At 44.3% G+C, this 19506-nt stretch overlaps 2 protein-coding genes across 5 annotated transcripts in view; both read right to left on the bottom strand.

Annotated features, from left to right (window-relative positions):
• Positions 1 to 5611: 5611 nt before the first annotated feature.
• Positions 5612 to 12375, bottom strand: LOC136658933 (uncharacterized). The gene is made up of 5 exons (XM_066635907.1): positions 12276 to 12375; positions 10145 to 10225; positions 9044 to 9162; positions 8587 to 8770; positions 5612 to 7779 (listed from the first exon to the last, which is right to left on the bottom strand). Exons 1-5 carry the CDS (start codon positions 12366 to 12368, stop codon positions 7081 to 7083), a joined length of 1176 nt encoding a protein of 391 aa, XP_066492004.1. The 5' UTR covers positions 12369 to 12375; the 3' UTR covers positions 5612 to 7080.
• Positions 12376 to 17823: 5448 nt separating this feature from the next.
• The window catches only part of CPEB1 (cytoplasmic polyadenylation element binding protein 1), a 39118-nt gene continuing 37435 nt past the window's right edge, over positions 17824 to 19506 (bottom strand). For all 4 annotated transcript variants that reach the window (XM_066635034.1, XM_066635036.1, XM_066635035.1 and 1 more), the window contains one exon: positions 17824 to 19214. In XM_066635034.1, the coding sequence (XP_066491131.1) occupies positions 19104 to 19214 (111 nt within the window). In that variant the 3' untranslated portion in view covers positions 17824 to 19103. The remainder of the gene's footprint in view (positions 19215 to 19506) is intronic.

The following is a 19506-nucleotide window of genomic DNA, read 5'->3' as shown; positions in this document are numbered from 1 at the left end:
ATTCTGAGGTTTACTTGGCAGGACATCCACTCCCTGGATTCAAAAAGAAAGACAGGAACAAAGCAGGCCTGTAGCCAGGATTGTAGAGGTGGTGGGGGGGCGCAACTATTTTTTCAAGGGGGGCAATGATGTCAGGTATCTATACTGGTGGGCAAAATGAAAGGATAAGTATGGAGAAACATCAAATACTCGTAAATCCCCCAAATTTCAGGAAGAGAAAATAATGTGGGTTTTTTCTAAAAGATGCATTCATTATCTGTAAAGCAAAGTAACAATAATTTGCATAGAATAAATGCATCTCTGCATGCAACGTAAAATGTATTGCCTACACAGAAATAATATGCAACATATCCTTTCATTTACACACTAGTGCAATACACAGGCTTCAACCCTGCAAACGTAAAACATATCACTGTGATGCAGGTAGTATTTACTTGTATTGAAAGTGCCTATTTAACACCTATCTAACGCCTATCTAGCCCTATCTAACACCTACATAATGCCTATCTAGTGCCTATGCAACACCTATCAAGCACCTATATAACGCCTACATAACACACTATATAACACCTATTTAGCACCTACATAATGTCTACTTAGCGCCTACATAGCGCCTAATGCCTATCCGGCACCTACATAACGCCTACTTAAAGCCTACATAACACCTATCTAGCACACATATAGCGCCCAACACCTATATAGCGCCTATTTAATGCCTATATAACACCTATTTAGTGCCTATCTAGTACCTACCTGACACCTATACAGCGCCTATTTAACGCCTATATAGCAGCTACATAGCACCTACCTAGCGCCTACATAACGCCTATCTACCACCTTTATAGCGCCTATCTAACACCTATAACACCTATCTAGCGCCTACATAACTACCTAGCGCCTACATAACGCCTAATTAACATCTATCTAGCACCTATATAGCGCCTATCGAACACCTATATAGCACCTACGTAGCACCTATCTAGCACCTACATAATGACTACTTAACGCCTTCTTAGCGCCTATCTAACGCTGATCTAGCACCTACATAACACCTATCTAGTGCCTACATAATGCCTACTTAAAGCCTACCTAGCACCTATATAGTGCCTATCTAGCGCCTACATAACACCTATCTAGTGCCTACATAACGCCTACTTAATGCCTACTTAGCGCCTACATAACCTATCTACCACCTACTTAGTGCCTACATAGCGCCTAACGCCTATCTAGCGCCTACATAACACCTATCTAGCGCCTACATAATGCCTACATAGCACCTATATAATGCTTATCTAGCACCTATATAGCGCCTATCTAACACCTATATAGCGCCTTCATAACACCTATTTAATGCCTATATAACACCTATCTAGTACCTATCTGACACCTATACAGCGCCTCTTTAACACCTAACGCCTGTATAGCACCTACATAACAGCTATCTAGCGCCTACATAACACCTACTTAATGCCAACTTAGCGCCTACATAGCGCCTACATAACACCTATCTAGTGCCTACTTAGTGCCTACATAGCACCTATACAACGCTTATCTAGCACCTATATAGCGCCTACATAACACCTATTTAATGCCTATATAACACCTATTTAGCGCCTATCTACTACCTACCTGACACCTATACAGCACCTATTTAACACCTATCTAATGCCTATATAGCGCCTACATAACATCTATCTAACACCTACTTAACGCCTATCTAGCACCTATATAGTGCCTATCTAACACCTATCTAGCGCCTACATACTTATTTAACGCCTATATAATACCTATTTAGCACCTATCTATTACCTACCTGACACCTATACAGCGCCTATCTAACGCCTATATAGCGCCTACATAACACCTACTTAAATGCCTATCTAGCACCTATATAATGCCTATCTAACACCTATATAGTGCCTATTTAACACCTATATAGTGTCTGTCTAGCACCTATCTATCACCTATGTAATGCTATATAACGCCTATGTAGCACCTATTTAACATTTGTTGATGACACATTGTTGATGCATTGATACATATGAAAATAAAATTTACTTTACATCAAAGCAAGAGGAAAGATATGCTAGTCAAATACAGTGACGTCATTGGAACACTAGTTATTTTTACAATATTCATTACTTTTAAAAAGCAAAGTACAGAAGATTTGAATGTATTGAATCTACTTGGTTGAACTGAATCCTCCCAGCTTTCTGAGAGTTGAATCTCCTTAGAACCAGGGGTGGATCCAGTGTCTGTATTTGGGAGGGGCCATGAACACTACCTTCAGAGCCCAGGTCTACCAGCTAGGTAGACCTGGGCTCCTGCTTGAGCTTATCGCCTCTGTGGCCATTTGCTGGGTGGGTAGACCTGGGCTCCTGTTTGAGCTTATGGCTTCTGTGGACATTTGCTGGGCAGGCAGACCTGGGTCTGAGCTCCCACCTAGACTTGGAGGCCTGGTCTACCTGCTTGGGTAGACCTGGGCTCCTGATTGAGCTTATAGCCTACATAAGAAGAGCCCTGCTGGATCAGGCCAAAGGCCCATCTAGTCCAGCTTCCTGTATCTCACAGTGGCCAACCAAATGCTTCAGGGAGCACAAAAGACAGCAAGACACAACCTGCATCCTGGTGTCCTCTCCTGCATCTGGCATTGAGGTAGCTTACTTCTAAAATCAGGAGCTTGCACATACCAAACATGACTTGTAACCTGTGATGGACTTTCCTCCAGAAATGTGTCCAATCCCCTCTTAAAAGAATCTAATCAAATTGCCATCACCACTTCCTGTGGCAAGGCGTTCCACAGACTAATTACACGCTGGGTAAAGAAATATTTTCTTTTGTTCATCCTAACTCTCCCAACACTCAATTTTAGTGGATGTCCCCTGGTTCTGGTGTTATGTGAGAGGGAAAAGAACATCTTTCTAGCCATCCCTTGCATAATTTTATATGTCTCAATCATGTCCCCCTCAGGCCTCTGTGGCTATTTGCTGGGTGGGTAGACCCGGGCTTCCATTCCAGCCAGTTTCCTTGACACCCGCCTAGTGGGTGTTCCCCAACACCTGATTTTTCTCTCCATCCTGGTGGGCACCCTTCCCTGCTGGCAGGACAGTTGGGGAGGGGTTTGCACCCATGGCCTCCTCCGGATCCGCCCCTGCTTAGAACCTTTCCCACACTCAAGTTCTTGGTTCTCTTTAGCTCAAATGCTTTCCATGTTTTCTCCCACCAGAAAAAGGGTCTTCCCAGCCCCCAAGCAGCAGCCATTAATTTTAAAAGTATATCTGAAAGGCAAGAACCTGTCCCCACGATATCTCCAAACAGAAACATTTCTCCCTGCCCCCCCCACAGCAGTACCATTATAGTAATTAGCATGTTCCACAGTAGAAGAAACAGCACCCTCCCTTCCCCCAGCCAGTACAAGGAGAAATCTCTCCCAACCTTCTTGTAGCTGCTCTTGACCAGCCCTGCTCTGAATGGGGGCAGGGTGACCAGAGGTCATAACTTCCAGGGAGCCCCCCAGGACCCTGTTCTACTCACTCTACACACATGCACGCTCGCTCTCCTCCCCAACCCCTGCCAGAAGCACCTGCATATGCACAAAAAATGTGGCAAAAAGGGCTTCAAATCACCCCCAACGGACACCACATTAGATAGAGGACAGGTTTGGAAAAAATGCTGGGGGGGGCAAACTGCTAGCTCATGGGGGGGCAAAGCCCCCCCCCCCAGCTACAGCCCTGGAACAAAGTGGGAGGGAAAGTATGGAAGCAAGGAGTTTGGGGCTAGAATGTCCCCAACCTGGTCCTAATTACAGCTTTGTATGGTCTACTGGACACACATAGAATACAAAAATATTTAAGAGCCCAGTCCTAGGCATGCCTATAATGGAACTTACTTCTGAGTAGACGTGACTAGGATTGGGCTCTTTGTCCATTATTTTTAAGGAACTCTTCATCCTCATACATTCAGGGAATGTTGTTGAGTAGGTAGAATTCAAGTAATTGGAGAAAGAGCATCAGGATAAACTTGCTGTGAAGTCCAAGCAACACTCAGGACTGGCCCATCTATGATGTCTACTGAAGCTGTCACCTTAGGCAGTAGATTGGCAGGGGCACCCACTTCTGTTTACCTGCTTGCCTTGACAGCTCCTCCCCTTCCTTTTATTCCCTGGATTGGAAAAGTAAGAAAGGGACAGAATCAGAGGAGAGTAGTGGAGGAGAGTGACAGAGGAGCAGAACACCATCAGGTGAGGACAGCATTTGGCAGGCTGCCTCAGGTTCCAAGAGATCTTGGGCTGACCCTGCTCAAAAGCCAGTATGTTTCCCAACACTGCCATGAGAGAGCTGAGATGACATATTCTAGAGCAGGAGTGCCCAAACCCCGGCCCTGGGGCCACTTGCGGCCCTCGAGGCCTCTCAATGCGGCCCTCAGGGAGCCCCCAGTCTCCAATGAGCCTCTGGCCCTCCTGAGATTTGTTGGAGCCCACACTGGTGCAACTGCTCTCAGCGTGATGGCCAACTGTTTGACCTTTCGCACAAGCTGTAGGACGAGGGCTCCCTCCATTACTTGCTGTTTCACATCTGTGATGGAGCAGTGGCAGCAAAGGAAAGGCCAGTCTTGCTTTGTGCAAGACCTTTTATAGGCCTTGAGCTATTGCAAGACCTTCATTCATTCACCTAAGTTCATCTTTAATATATTAATGTATGTAAACTTATGTAAATTTATTCAAATTTTAAATGTAAATGTAATGCAGAGAGACGATGTGGCCCTCCTGCCAAGAACTCTGGACACCCCTGTTCTAGAGTAGTCAGCAGATTAGGGCCCAGTCCTATCCAACTTTTGAGCACTGGTGCAGCTGCAATGCAGCCCTGCGGCCAGGGAACAAATGCTCCTTTACCTCAAAGAGGGCTCTGTGACTGCCAGCCCACCACAGGATGCAGCACATGCCCCCTTGGCACAGCTGCACCAGAACTGGAAAATTGGACAGGATTGGGCGCTTATACCCCACTCCTATGCATGTCTACTCAGAAAAAATCCCTTCATGGTCAATGAGTCTTACTCCCAGGAAAGTGTGGATAGGATTGGGTTCTTAATCTTTTACAGCAAATATGATTATGCTTACCAAATTAATAGCCATTTTCTGAGAGTGCAAATGTTCAATGCATTCAGCTTGATTTTATAAGGCAAACTGATTTTATAAAATAGTATTTATAATACCTTAAAACACCAAAAGTTAGTACCTAAAAGGAAGATAGCTAAAAAGACCTTCACAAATGTATCTCCATAATCAAGCCTTGCTCCTGTTCATATCTTTTATTTTTTCTAAATTTGACTTTACAAAAAATTACACAATCTAAAAACTTGGACTGGCATGAGACAGCACACCAGCTTCATGGGTGTATTGTTTTTTCTTTATTACATTTATATCCCATCCTTCCTCCAAGAAGTTCAGGGAGGCATTCATCATTCTTTCTACCCACTCTCTTTCCACCCATTCTTTTTATCCTCACAACAACCCTGTGAGGTAGGTTAGGCTATAAGTAGACATTTTCTTAAACATTTTTATTTTTTCACAGATTTTCGTTTTTTTCCCAAGAAGGAAAAGTGCAGAAGAAGATGGTGTTGTGTGTTTTTATTCCAAGGGCTCATTTTTATAAATTATAACAATACATTATAATCCCTTTAAATGTGCACTCAGTAGGTGATATAGGTGAAACAGTGCCAGCAGATGCAGACAAAGTCATTACCCATGCATGCACACACACACACCCCCGTCCAGCCCATTATTTATTTTTCTGCAAATTTCCTAGTTTACTTTTTTGAAGATTTTTGTTTGTTTACAAAAACGAGAACAGAAAGTGGTGTTATGTGTTTTTATTTCGTTATCACCAAAAAATCACATCTCTAACTGGAAGATTGAGTGATCTTGGACCAGTCTCTATGAGCTTCATGGCTGAGCAGAAGATTGGAAGCTGGATCACTTCTTCAGTTCAATACTGGAACCACTACATAGTTACACCATGCTGGATCTATTTCTTATAGAGCTTCTACAATGAGAAAGGCAGATTAGGTCTGCAAATTCCTACATTTTACTGTGTGATTGTTGGTGTACAGCAATAAACATGTATAAGATTGCAACCTTACTTCATACTATGATTTTGGAAATCTCATAATCCATTTGAGAATATGATAGTGCCAGCATGAGTATGCTTTAGAGCAGGGGTCTCCAAACCTTTTGGCCAGAGGGCCGCATCAAATATCTGGCACGGTGTTGAGGGTCGGAAAAAAAAATAAAAATATAAAATTTAAATACATACATTAGAGATGGACCTTAGATGAATGAATAAATGAATGGGCTCAAATGTCTAGGATTTCTCCAAGTACCGACACAGCCCAAGAAATAAAGCATACACTTAAATGGACCCCCTTTCCCCTGCCCCACAAGTACAACTCTGGTTGTGTTGGTCAAACTGGGCCAGAGGCTCCCAGCGTATCAGAGGCTGGCTGCGGGCCAGATAGAGGCTCTCTGCAGGCCACATCTGGCACCCGGGCCGGGGTTTGGAGATCCCTGCTTTAGAGAGAAGGAGTATTTTGAATTCCTACTAAATCCATTTGTACATCCAGTGTACATTTGATACAATTATGAGCAGCAGTAAGCACTCTACAGTTTCATATCTACACTAGCAAATGTCTCTAAAGCAGCTGGCCAATGTATACATGCATAGTATACATTGCTTTACATTTTCCATTAACAAGATTGTCACACTAGTAAAGTAATCATACACAATCATAAGAATTGACTATATTGGTACATGCATATTGTGATGCTGCATAACTGATGCTGCTTTGACTACACATAGGGAAGAGCAAGTTCAAGGCACAGAAACCCAGTCCTTTCTCCAATGAAAATCCTGCTATGACCTCTGGGATCTCTCCTTACACTGTATGCAAATTTTCAAGCTTATCTTTGTATGCCAAAGGGCTAGAAGTATGTGCTTTTTAAAAATGAAAGATCAGATTCTCAAGGCGTTATATTTTTGCTCTTGGATAGAAACACAAAAGACGTGCACAGCTCTCCTTGGTGCATTAGGTGTCTGAGGGACTGCTAGAGGAAGGGCTAGAGCTGCTTTCACAAATCTTGGCTGTGAGCAGGGAGCTCTCCTCACACCTTGCAGAGGTGGGCAGGATCTCACTAGGAGAAATAGAATCATTCTTGCCACAGGTGCCCTCTGGAGATTTCCTGGCAAATGGCAGAGGGGACTTGACAGACAGTATGTTCAACAGGATGGACTGCCCATCTAACTTGGGGGCTCTCTCTGTCTTTCTCCAACAAAGTTCTGCATTTGTGACTGAGACTTCTGGTTTCTTCTCCAGCCCCCTTGAAGTGGGGATCAGGCTGTTATCACAGGGCCTGAGTTGCTCCCCTAAGTGTAAGGAAGTAGGAGGCTTATTATACATCACCACTTCTCCTAGAGGCTTCTCCAGACAACTTTCTCCTGGTACATCAGCCCTCATCCTAACCAATGAGCCATCAGCACGTTTGGGAGAGAAGCCCCCTAGTACTATCTTGGCTGACACCCGAGTACCTTTGCTCAATCTTAGGGCCAAGGCTCCAGATTGTTCCCTTCTACTTCCACTGCCCCAGGAGCTTTTGCTCATTGCACTGTTATTCTTGCTGCTGCAAGGCACGCAGGTTCTGTCAGGGAACGTGCTGCGACTGTCCCCAGCTGCTGAAACGGGAACACTGCTGCTTACGGTCCACTGCCTCCGTCTCTCCTTTCTTGTCTGTGAAGAGCAATGTTCGTGGTCAGCCCTCTAAGCCATGGTGATGATACAAAAGAGGTTAGCTGATCTTGTAACCAGACTGAAGTTTTGTCTATTAAGCAACAGAAAGATCTTATCAGTGGGGAAAAGCAGTCTGTAGCAATAATGTCACTGTGTTTGCTCGGCTGGTGGTACTGGAGTAGCATGAAATAAGGCCATTGGGGGAACAGCTACTGCACTATTCCCCATAATATAAGAACCAGACCTTGAACATCTTGATACAGATGGTGGATATTCCCTGTCTCACACAGGGTGACCAGACAGCCTCTTTTTCCAGGACCTGTCCTCTTTTTTAGCCTCATGTCCTATAAAAGAGCTTAAATGTGGTCCTTTTCGCTGTAAGCGGCGCATAGCCTTCTTGTCATTAATAAATTATATGTAATAAACCATATATAATATAGTTTTAAATTTTTAGTAAGTAATATAGTGTTTAAATTAACCACATGAAATCAATATATGAGTGTTTTTAGCTTTTATTGTGTCATGTCCTCCATTTTTCTTGGGGTGTCTAGTCCTCTTTTGCGGTTATGGCATCTAGTCACCCTGGTCTCACACTGCAGACCTGTGCCTGTCTACTCAGAAGTCCCACTGTGTTCAATGCGACTTCCTTCCAAGTAAATGTGCATTGGATAGCAGCCTCAGGCTGCAATCCTAACCACACTTTCCTGAGAGTAAGCCCCATTGAACAAAATAGGACTAAATTGAAGCTGGAGCTGCCTCCCTCGCTTATCGATCCATCGTGGCCTATTCAGAGTTAGGCCTTCTTACCTGGCAGCTCCCTGTGCTGCGAGGATAGCAGGCAATGCTGTTACGAAGCAGCTCTTCCTTGTACCAGTCCTGCTGCCAGTGCTCCCGGGCAAGTTCTGACTTTCTCCCTTCCAGGCGCTTCAATAGCTGCTGATTCTCCCAGCACATGTGGGCAAGATCCTGCCTGCGCTTCTCCTTGTTCAAGCTGCATGGGGGCAGCAGATCACTCAGACAGGGGTGAGGATTATTAGATCACTCCAATAATTTTGCTCTGTGTTCCCATCCATCTACAGCCAACCAGCCCTGAAACCAGCATGATCCAAGTTCAGATGGCATCTTTCTAAAGCTCACCGCTTTACTGGAAAAAGCTGAAAGTCATGGATGCCAGCTTGTACACTGTCTTTTCTATCATTGCCAGGATGGAGCCTGGAGCACTCTGGCACCTCTCCCTGTCATTTACCCCTCCCCCCTTACAGACCTGTGCATACTGTAGAAATTCCAATTGTCCACACGCCCTCGGGACTTCTTGATGCCCCACAGTCTTTCACAGTGAAGGAGATTTTCTCGATCCCAAACAGCATGGCGTTCTTTTTCCAGCTGAAATACAACATGGATCATGAGGCAGCAATAGTAACAACCATAAAGGATGATAGCAGCCCTGAATTCTATCTTCTGATGTTTAGGAGGCTGTGCCAACAGTATGACTAAATAAAATGTATTCAGTTTTGGGGTGTAGCATGCCTTCTTCAAAACTGCATACATTCCAAGAGTTAGGAGGTAGCCTACCTGCCTTTAGTGGGCTGGTATTGCAAACCAAAATAAATGACCTAGTTAGGCTTTACTCCCATCTACCTCCCCCCCCCCCACCTCCAGCAAGCAAGCACTGGAAATGACAAATAACAGGCTGATCTATTCTAAAGCCTTGATAGGTATGATCACATGCAAAGTTCTGGTATCATGTTGAGCAGTGGGATTGGGAATCCTGCCAAGAAATCCAGAAAAAGACATTTTCTGGTGAATGAAAATGGGTTGTGTTCTACGTGGAAATGCCAGGGATTGAACATGGGACCATCCATGTGCAAAAAATGTGCTCCACCACTGAACTACAATGCATGCTGGAAGATGTCACAAAATGTCATGTTCCCAACCATGCAGAGAGATCCTATGTGCATACTGGTTGAATGCATAGGTCTTCTTCAGACTTTTGGGTGAAAATAGCAGGCACACAATCCTACTAACCCTCTCCCCTGCATCCACATGGTACTTACAGTATCTACACATGTTCATGTCAACAGGACTCTGTAATAGGGATGTCCCAGCTCATGGCTGCTACATTTAAGTAGCATACTCACTAGGGATAACTGACCATGCAAACAACAGCACAGAGGATTCTCAGTCCTAGAGTAATGCAGTAACCTGAGATAATCAAGGACGGATCGCTGATAGACCTTAGAATTCCTTGTTTACAGAAATAGGAGGGTGTCATGCCAAGGTAGCCAACCTTGGGTTAGTAACTACTGAATCTTGACTATATAAGCAAGGTCCCCATTTGTTGTCCAATCCTGTGCAGTCAATTTACCTGTTTTTTCTTGAGGTTCACTTGCAGATGCAAAGGTGTTGGCAAAGCTGTGGTGTTCACTACAGGGGTAGCCAGCTCCACCTGCAGAGAGAGAGAGAGAGAGAGAGAGAGAGAGATCAAGGAACAGGTGAGGGAAGGAACAGGTGAAGCACAATGACCTCTCCCCCACACAAATGATATGGGCAAACCTACTTGGTAAAATGCTGATTCTTCTACCTCTTTGATTTGTTAATGATTTGTTGATTTGATTACACACCCTTGTTGCAGCTCACCAGCCCACTGCCACATCTGCTATTTTTCTGGAGTGACACATTTGCACACGTTTTATTCCTACTCTGAACAAAAAATCCACCTATACAGAGGGACGAATGCTAAATCCTCCGATTGGCACCAGTCTATGATGCTAATCCATTCAGCCCTAAACATTCACAGAGCACCCCCACATCATCATACTTGCTTCTTCCAGCATATATCACATGATGTATTGACATGCTCTGATGCTGGGTCTCATCTGCTCTGCAATAATAGTAAACAACAAGAACATTAATCTTAAAACTTTTTTTTTTTGCCTTACCACTCTTTTAATTGACTTCGTTTTCTTTTGCATTTGCCCCTGAACATTGCTTTTCTGGTGTTGTTTATTTTGTTCTTTGTGTATTCATTATGCTGCTTTTTGCTCACTGTTTTATTGTTTGAGGGCCCAATCCAATTCAACTTTCCCGCAGCAGTGCAGCTGCAATGCAGCCTTGAGGAAGCCGATGTGACTGCCTCCCCACCAAAGGATGCAGCACACACCCCATTGGCAGGGCTGCACAGGCCCTGGAAAGTTGGGTAGGATTGGACCCTGATTTGTTTAATCGATATGTTTATGTTTTTATCTTTGCTTTATTGATGTTGTGGATTGCCCTTGCTCACTCCATACGGAAACAAAACACAGGATAAAAAGTAAAAAAAAAAAAGCATTAATAATGATTCATCCTGGGGCATAATCCAAGAATGCAGTGGTCTATGGGTGGGAGCAAGATGGAGATGGCAATCATAGCTAATATAGGATTGTATAGCCATGTACAGTAGTCACAAAAAAAGCCCTGAAGCCAAGGGGTCCTGGTGTTGGAGCTAACTGGATATAGGAAGCATCAAAGTTTGTGTGCAGACTGAGAGTATCTGACACTGTTGCATTGTTGAATCAAGCCACCCCTCCCTCTAAGCTTGGAGCTGCTGGAATCTGAACCCCGCTCAGCTCCATCAGGACTCTGCACACGCCCTATAAAAATTACAGGGACCATTCTTGTAAATCCAGCTTCTGGATGGCTCTGGTTGGGCCAGTCTGGGAGCCCTGGGATAGGAGAATGTATTTTTCACACTTTATGTATTGCTCTTCCCCCAAGGAGTTTGGGGAGGTATTCATGACTCTCGCCCTACCCTCCCATTTTATCCTCACAATAACCTTGTGAAATTGGTTAAGAAAATGATGGGTCCAAGGTCGGTTAACTCTATGGCTGAAATTTTAACCTGGGTATTTCTGATTCAAGTCCAATGCTCTCACAGCTACACCACTTCAATATTTAATCGATTATAAACATTTTGATCAACAGGAAAGTTGTTCCTGATGCACTGAGCAGCAGATTTTAGTTTTCAAAAATGCTATCATAAAACTACAGGTTGCAAGCTGCACTTTGGAAGAGGCATTCACCTCTCAGAGATGGGAGGGAGAAGCATCTTTTAAAAGGATGCCTGCCAGTGCTAAATTCATCCATCTAAACACAAACAATGCATGCATGTTTCTTCAGGATCATCATCTCATATGAAAACTTAAGAGTCCAATCCTATGCATGTCTACTCAGAATTAAATACCATTTTGCCAATGGACCTTGCTCCCAGGTAAGTTTGGATAGGATTGCCATCACAATCAGTTGACTAAACTGTAATGCTACATCTACAAAGATGTCTATAGTCAGGTGTCAGCTCTAAAAGAACCAATTCACCTCATCTGCAATTGTTATAGCGGAGCTGAAGTTTTTGTGCATCTTGGCCAGAAACAGTCACCCATCCACCTGCCTCTTACTCCCCGTTGCTTGTATTAGGAATAAATTCTCTATAACATGGTCCCCTACTGAAGTCTGTACTGTACCTTTCTTCGGTGCTCCTGGTAACTGGCCTTGTCCCATTTCTCCTGCAGATAGCGGCTGGTTGCAGGGAAGAGAGGCTGGTATGCTCGATGCATCCCTCACACAAATGCTGTTACCAGGGGCAGCACAGCAAAGAAATGACTAGTTGAGGTGGGGGAAAAGCCAGCAGCTCCACTGGGTCCTAACCTCCACCTGCTAGTTCTTCCCTTGCACAAGAGCATGTATAGTATTGCTCTTTGGGATGACAGGGCTCATTCTGTGCAAGTGGGACATAGCACCTCATCAAATTCAGACTTATCATTAATTCTAGGCCCCAGTTGGCTCCTTTTAGTCATTGCCTGCATGGCATGCTGGGTTCCACCACTGCCACACCAGAACTGAGGGGGTGAGCTTGGCTAGATACACCTTCTGATGGGCTGTGGAGAATGAGGAACCTGCACTCCTGATATGAAGCACTACATCTGGGCTTTCCCCCCACCTCAATCAGCTGAAGTGGCTCTGACAACCTGTAACAGTCTTCATTCTGGTTGGGTGTTCATCTGTGTGTAGTCAGAGCAGAGTAGACCTAGCTGTGGGCAGCATTTCACACAAAAGGTGGGACAGGCACCCAACTTATTGTGGTGCTAACCTAGGCATTTGTTAGGCACAGCTTCTGGCACAAGCAAAGTCTTGGATGTGTCCATGTTTGAATCAGTCACTTTGAATCCCTAGCTCCAGCTTGACCCTTTTTGCTAACTGCTGCTCCAGAAAATAAGAACATAAGAACAGCCCCACTGGATCAGGCCATAGGCCCATCTAGTCCAGCTTCCTGTATCTCACACCGGCCCACCAAATGCCCCAGGGAGCACACCAGATAACAAGAGACCTCATCCTGGTGCCCTCCCCTGCATCTGGCATTCTGACATAACCCATTTCTAAAATCAGGAGGTTGCGCATACACATCATGGCTTGTACCCCATAATGGATTTTTCCTCCAGAAACTTGTCCAATCCCCTTTTAAAGGCGTCTAGGCTAGACGCCAGCACCACATCCTGTGGCAAGGAGTTCCACAGACCGACCACACGCTGAGTAAAGAAATATTTTCTTTTGTCTGTCCTAACCCGCCCAACACTCAATTTTAGTGGATGTCCCCTGGTTCTGGTATTATGTGAGAGTGTAAAGAGCATCTCCCTATCCACTCTGTCCATTCCCTGCATAATTTTGTAAAAATTATGTAAAAATAAAAAGCAAAAAAGCTTTTGCGCTTTCATCCTTTTAGGATGGACACTGAATATAGTCAGTCAGCCCCCCTAGAGGTTGATATGAACCCCTTCCTTTTGGTGGGCGGTGACTTAGACCAGGGGTGCCCAAAGCTTTTGGCAGGAGGGCCACATAATCTCTCTGACATTGTGTTGGGGGCTGGCGAAAAAAAGAATTAATTTACATTTAAAATTTTAATAAATTTACATAAGTTCCTTTGCTGCCGCTACTGCATCACAGATGTGAAACAGCAAGTAGTGGAGGAAGCCCTCATCCCACAGCTCATGCGAGTGGTCAAACAGTTGCCCTCATGCTGAGAGCAGCTGTGTCGGGCCAGTGCGGGCTCCAACAAGTCTCCAGAGGGCCAGAGGCTCATTGGAGACTGGGGGCTCCCTGAGGGCCGCATTGAGAGGCCTCGAGGGCCGCATGTAGCCCCAGGGCCGGGGTTTGGGTACCCCTGACTTAGACCATGCCCTGGGTAAGTTGCCTCAAGAGCAGTGGTTCCCAAATTTTTTAGCACCAGGACCCACTTTTAAAACTGACTTTCTATGGGGACCCACCTAGGTTTATCAGACATAAAGGAGATCTAGAAAAAAAATTTCTAAGTAATAACCAGAAAGACCCACAAACATTTCTCTCCCTATATTTACACATGCTTGCAAACTGCAAGAGCTCAGCACTTAGCAGCTACAGTATCTGATTTTTGAATAGCTTCAGGGCTTGAGACAATAAGTCACCTTTTGGCAACCCACCAAAAATCAGGTCCCGACGCACAGTTTGGGAACCATTGCTCTAGAGCAGGGGTGCTCAAACTTTAGGGATGCTGGACCTTTAACAAGTGTATAGAAGCTAGAATTTCAGCAGGTGCAGCTTGTCATCTGTGGGATGACAAGTTGCACCTGCTGCAATTCTCTCTTCTATACACTTGTTAAAGGTCCAGCATCCCTAAAGTTGAAAGTTTGAGCACCCCTGCTCTAGAGAGCATAACCAGAATTTATTGTTCTCCTTTCCCATTGCTTCTAATTTGCTCCTGCATATCTAGAGAGTCCATTGCATAGGATAGGGTCCATTTAGCTTACAATCAAATAGGCCCTGAATTTGCTATTAGCATGCAGAGATGCTCAAATCTGGATGCATCTGATTGATCTAGCAGGAGGGTTGCTTACACCAGAATGTTAATTTCTCCATTACATAACACCTAATTCAAGTTGGTGTAGCTAAAAAGAAATTGAGACTAATGCAGCGCACACCAGGTTCTCCCTGCCATCCCCCTGCAAACTATAGTACAATGTATACTGATTAAAATGAATGCTGGGCTTTGTTGTATTTATTACAATGTCTAGACTACTGGCACATATGTGCCCTTCAGAGAGTAGCAGCTGAAAAATTCTTGAAGCCAACTGCAGTGTGAATGATGCCAACACCGCTCAACGGTGTATAGAAGGGAACATGAAATGATTTTCTGTTGAGTGCATGCCCGCCTGGGGCGCAGAGGTGTTCTGGTACTACCCAGAGGTCCCGCTTTTGCACCACAGGGGGCTTTCGCTACCTTGGATGCTGCAAGTCTCAGACTCCTCTTCTGCTGTAACTGCTAAATAAAGCAGCCCTTTCTTCCATATCTGTTGTCTCCAGTGTTCATTGGACAGTGCGGGAACAATGATACCAACACCGCTCAACGGTGTATAGAAGGGAATGTGAAATGATTTTCTGTTGAGTTTCACTCGTCTCCAGCTATCTAGAACAGAGTGTGGCTCATTCCCCATTTCCATCATGCTTTGATGAAACAATCAGTAACCACAGGTGTCATTAAAGAGCATTAAGGTGGATTCTCTTCTCTTGGAAGGGAACTTGCTAGAACTGTGTGATCCTCTGAGTCATCCCTCCACTCTTCAAAAATCTTGTACAGTTCAGTGACAGATCCTGAGGAATGTGGACCCAGGTAACCTCATTCCTTTTGTCTGGGATACCACTTGTCAAACACAAATGAACCTCTGGTAGCAGACAACCATCCTCTGTTCTTATCTTGAGGGTTCACATTTGATGTACTAGTCTGTACCAGGGAGTTACATGGCTGATCTCAAAATGAGCTTTCACTCTTTTAGATAAGTTTTTCTCTGACCACAGAAATCTGATGACTATTTGCTCAGGAAATCACCTGATTTACACAATCACCTGCCTCTTAGGCTCTTTTAAGGACCAGGATGGGAAACAGAGGTAGGCACCATTGTAACTTCAAAAGAGTAGCAGCACTCTTTCTGGTTATGCTACCAAACCAGACATAATAAAAGATGCAACTAGGTCCCAAGTGACACCCCCTCTTTGTTCTTTCTGAGACCACCCCTTTAGCTAAATACCTAAAGATAGCATGGATAAGCTCTCTTTTTCTTTTTGTCAATGAACATAAAACCTTAAGAGGTTTGGCAACTGCAGAAATACCAAGAAGCCTAGGGCAAGACATTTTGCACATGCACACGTGCACACACACCCCATTTGCTGATGTCACGTTAGGGCCATGGAGGACCAATTACCAGATGAAGAGATGCCCTTGCCTTAGATGCACACATCTTTTATGGGAAAAGGGGTATCAACAAGTCTGCCAGCGGTGGCATCCACAAAGGTTATGCCCTGTTTAGGGTAATTTCTTTGTAGGTGTGACAAAACAAGGGCAACTCCATTTCAGCATTCTCCTGCTAAAGTCAGAAATGAGCCTAAAATAAAGATCTCTTAAGGTTGTAATCCTATACACTTTCCTGGAAGTAGTTCTCACTGAATACGGTGGAACTTGCTTCTGAGTAAGCAGGCCTAGAATTGCACTGCAAGTATATTTTTAACCCTACAGCTACCCTGTCACTTCAGATATACTTTGGCCTTTATATTGCTTTTAAAAAGGGAGTTGTATGCTGCTTTTAGTGCATTAGAAGAGTAGCATATAAACAAACCTGTCCTTTGTTCCTTCTAAAATTATAATTTTTCATTCATTTGCCAATAAAAGTATAATACACTGAAGCATCCAGTGGGCGTACCTGCCTATATATACTGCAAGTGCCTGAATTGTTTGCTTTAGGTTAGATCAGCAAACTTTCTCCTCTGAACACTCTTGTAAAAGGGCATCATGTTTCCATCTGAAGAAAATGTGAATAATGAATGGAGCTCACTGGGGGCGGGAATGTTCCCATGGCAATGATGCCCAACACTGTTTCCTCCAGGGGAAACTGGAGGATACCCAGTGTAAGTCATACCTAGCACTACTAGGAGAAACTCATGTTCTTGAGAATAGGATTTTTGTGTACTATTCTGGTTCTCTTTCCATCTACTATTTTGCACTTTCACCTAAAAGTGGTGCAGAATTCAGGAACAGAAGAGTCTCAGTGGATTAAACTGGGGTGTGAATAAGAATTGATGTAGCAGAGACTTTCACCTCCATTACTATCAGCCCAGTTACGTCAGCCACATGCTATACAGCTGTGGATTTTTCTTCTTTGCAGGACAAAGCTGAGAATTTAGAAGCTTAAACCCTAGAGAACAGGTGTGGCACAGTGGCTAAGATTAAACTACAAAGCAGAAAGTGCCCAGTTTGAATCACACCTTTGCTACAAACTCACAGGATGGCATACAGCATGCTACTCCCTCTCAGCCTCCCATCTGCACTATAAGGCAGCTTTCTAAGAGCTTCCTACTTGGGAACTGGAGTCTCATTATGGAAACTTTATGTTGGAATGATGACAACTAATGTCTGCTACACTGTAGAATTACCCAGAATTTCCTGGTACGAGCTTACGCAAGCTCCCACCCACAGCAGGGTAGGGGTGTGTATTCGTACCATACAAAGTATATTATAAATTGCATTACAAGCCACATGCAGGAATTTTTCACTACTCTTTGGAACAGTTTTCTTCTGGGATAGTCCATGTGATCACTCCTTTGACCTCCCCCAGAATTTCCTCCTTTTGTATATTTATGCTTTTACTGGTGCTAAGACTAGAATAGACTATGATAGCCAAGGATGAAAGGAGCAACTGTTGTAGAGCTTAAGTAGCTATCTTATGAGGACCATATATTCCACCACTGTCAGGTGTTGCAACAGCTAATGTTGCAATACAGACATTAAGCAGCATTGCTTGGGGGGGGGGTGCCCATGCATTCTTCCCAAGAAGTTAGAGCAGAGCCCACACCTGTCTGCTCCCAAATACAGGTACAGAACCACAGATAGATTTAACAGGTATGTTTACCCTCAAACATCTCTTGAGAAGTTTCCCAGACACACGCACACTTCCAACCCTTTTGAAGTGCCCTTAAGAAAGAAGCCAAGGACTGCTGCAACGTGTTTATTATGTGCCAAGAACTACATCACAGCTTACTCCACGCATCTGTAGGAGAGTGCAGTCTTGCCTGCATATACTACAATGAGGTAGAGACTTTACACACTGCTTCACAAAACCCCACAAAGAGCAGCTGGAATATGCAACATCAGCTCAGCAGGAAGGAGGGAGAAATTATGACACTGGTTCTTTGGCACACAGCTTCCAATAGAGGGGAAAAAATAAAACAAAATCAAAACTTCAACTCCCAGTACAATTTGTGGGCTGCGCTGCTGCTTTAAGTAGACTCCACAAGCCTACTTCTGTTCCCTCTAAACAGGAACTTTTGCCTGTCCTACCAAAAGCACAGCCCTCTTATCAGCTCAGTTATAAAAAGAAAATTGAAGTCTTGTGACTTTGTGATTAAAAACCTTTATCAAGCCCCCTTAAGTGCAACTTAAAGTGCAACAAACTATATACAGCAGCTCAAAGATCGTTTATCCGGTCCGGTTTCAAAATCCAAAAATCCTTATCCTTCTGGTTGCAAATACTGCTATTCACAACTGGGAAACTTTTTTTTGTAATATATTTAAACTAAACAGTTCCCAGACACAAGTTGCAATGATGTTAAAAGCTGCCAGGAAAGAAAAAATCTCGTCTCAAACGACTTAAAAACCATTTCAAGAGTGTAAAAAGGAACTGGTAAAAATCCTGGAGCGTAAAATATGAAATATGATTTGGTTTTAAGTGAAGAACAAAGTCTCCTTGTTGTTCCAGTAAAAAACACCAGCTGAACATTCAGTTTATTCCGTTCAGATGGGGGGGTTTAAATGAATGGAAAGGCACTGTATGGCAACTGCAAAAAAATGGAGCCAATGAGACCTGCATTATTACCATCAGTATTGCAAGGAATGTAAAAAAGGGCCCTTGATAAATAAGAAACCGAGGCGAAGGCATCTGCATTAAACACCTTCTCAACACATGGCCCTTGATGCTTCTCGTCAGCAACAAGGAGCCAAAGTCTGGGAACTGCAGAATCATTTGAGGGGCCCTCCCCTCTCAAAAACCCCCAAACAAACCCCCGACAAAAAATTCACTGTGCATTAGTGCAGAAACAAATAAAGACCAGCAAGTGCAAACGTGAAGGCAAGATTCCCCGTTAGTCCTTCAGACGGGCATTCCCCAGCCTGGGTCTGGCACCGGCAAGCATGCCTGGGCTCTCTTCCCGTGGCAGGTAAACAGAAGAGCTTTTCTCCTGCAACTGCAGCAGCTTCTGGTGCCCCCATCACTGCTCTAGCTGGAGTCTCTATTCTTCTGGTTGCGCATCAGTGGGCGGTGGTGATGCAAGACCTCCATGGAATGTTTCCAGTGCCAGCAGGAGCGACAGAAGTATTTGAAGCAGATCTAGGCAGGGGGAGGGGGAAGAAGAGAGGGGGATAACTGTGTGTGCTGGACTGACGCTTATGCAGGTTCTACTGGCTTTACTCACCGATGGCCTGATTCACAACAGAACAGATTCACCAAAGCAATGGTCAAGGAACCCACCCACTTAAAGAGGACAAAGCTGCAGAACTGTCCACTGAAAATACTGGCTGCAGTTGCTTGACTCTCCCAGGCGACATGTTTACAGATTATATTCTCCCCCTGTTCTGAAACAATCAGGAATAGAAACTAAAAGCAGCTGCTTGGTTTTGGA

This window comes from Tiliqua scincoides, chromosome 8 (assembly GCF_035046505.1).
Source record: "Tiliqua scincoides isolate rTilSci1 chromosome 8, rTilSci1.hap2, whole genome shotgun sequence".
NCBI classification, from domain to species: Eukaryota; Metazoa; Chordata; class Lepidosauria; order Squamata; family Scincidae; genus Tiliqua; species Tiliqua scincoides.
This window is presented reverse-complemented; position numbering and strand designations above follow the sequence as displayed.

Bases quoted from the DNA above. Each gene is read 5' to 3' on its own strand.
- LOC136658933 (XM_066635907.1), bottom strand. From the start codon at position 12,368: ATGCATCGAGCATACCAGCCTCTCTTCCCTGCAACCAGCCGCTATCTG. The intron at 9,163-10,144 runs GTAAATTGACTG...GTTGTATTTCAG, and splicing joins TGAACCTCAAGAAAAAACAG to CTGGAAAAAGAACGCCATGC. The intron at 8,771-9,043 runs GTCTGTAAGGGG...GCCCCCATGCAG, and splicing joins AATTTCTACAGTATGCACAG to CTTGAACAAGGAGAAGCGCA.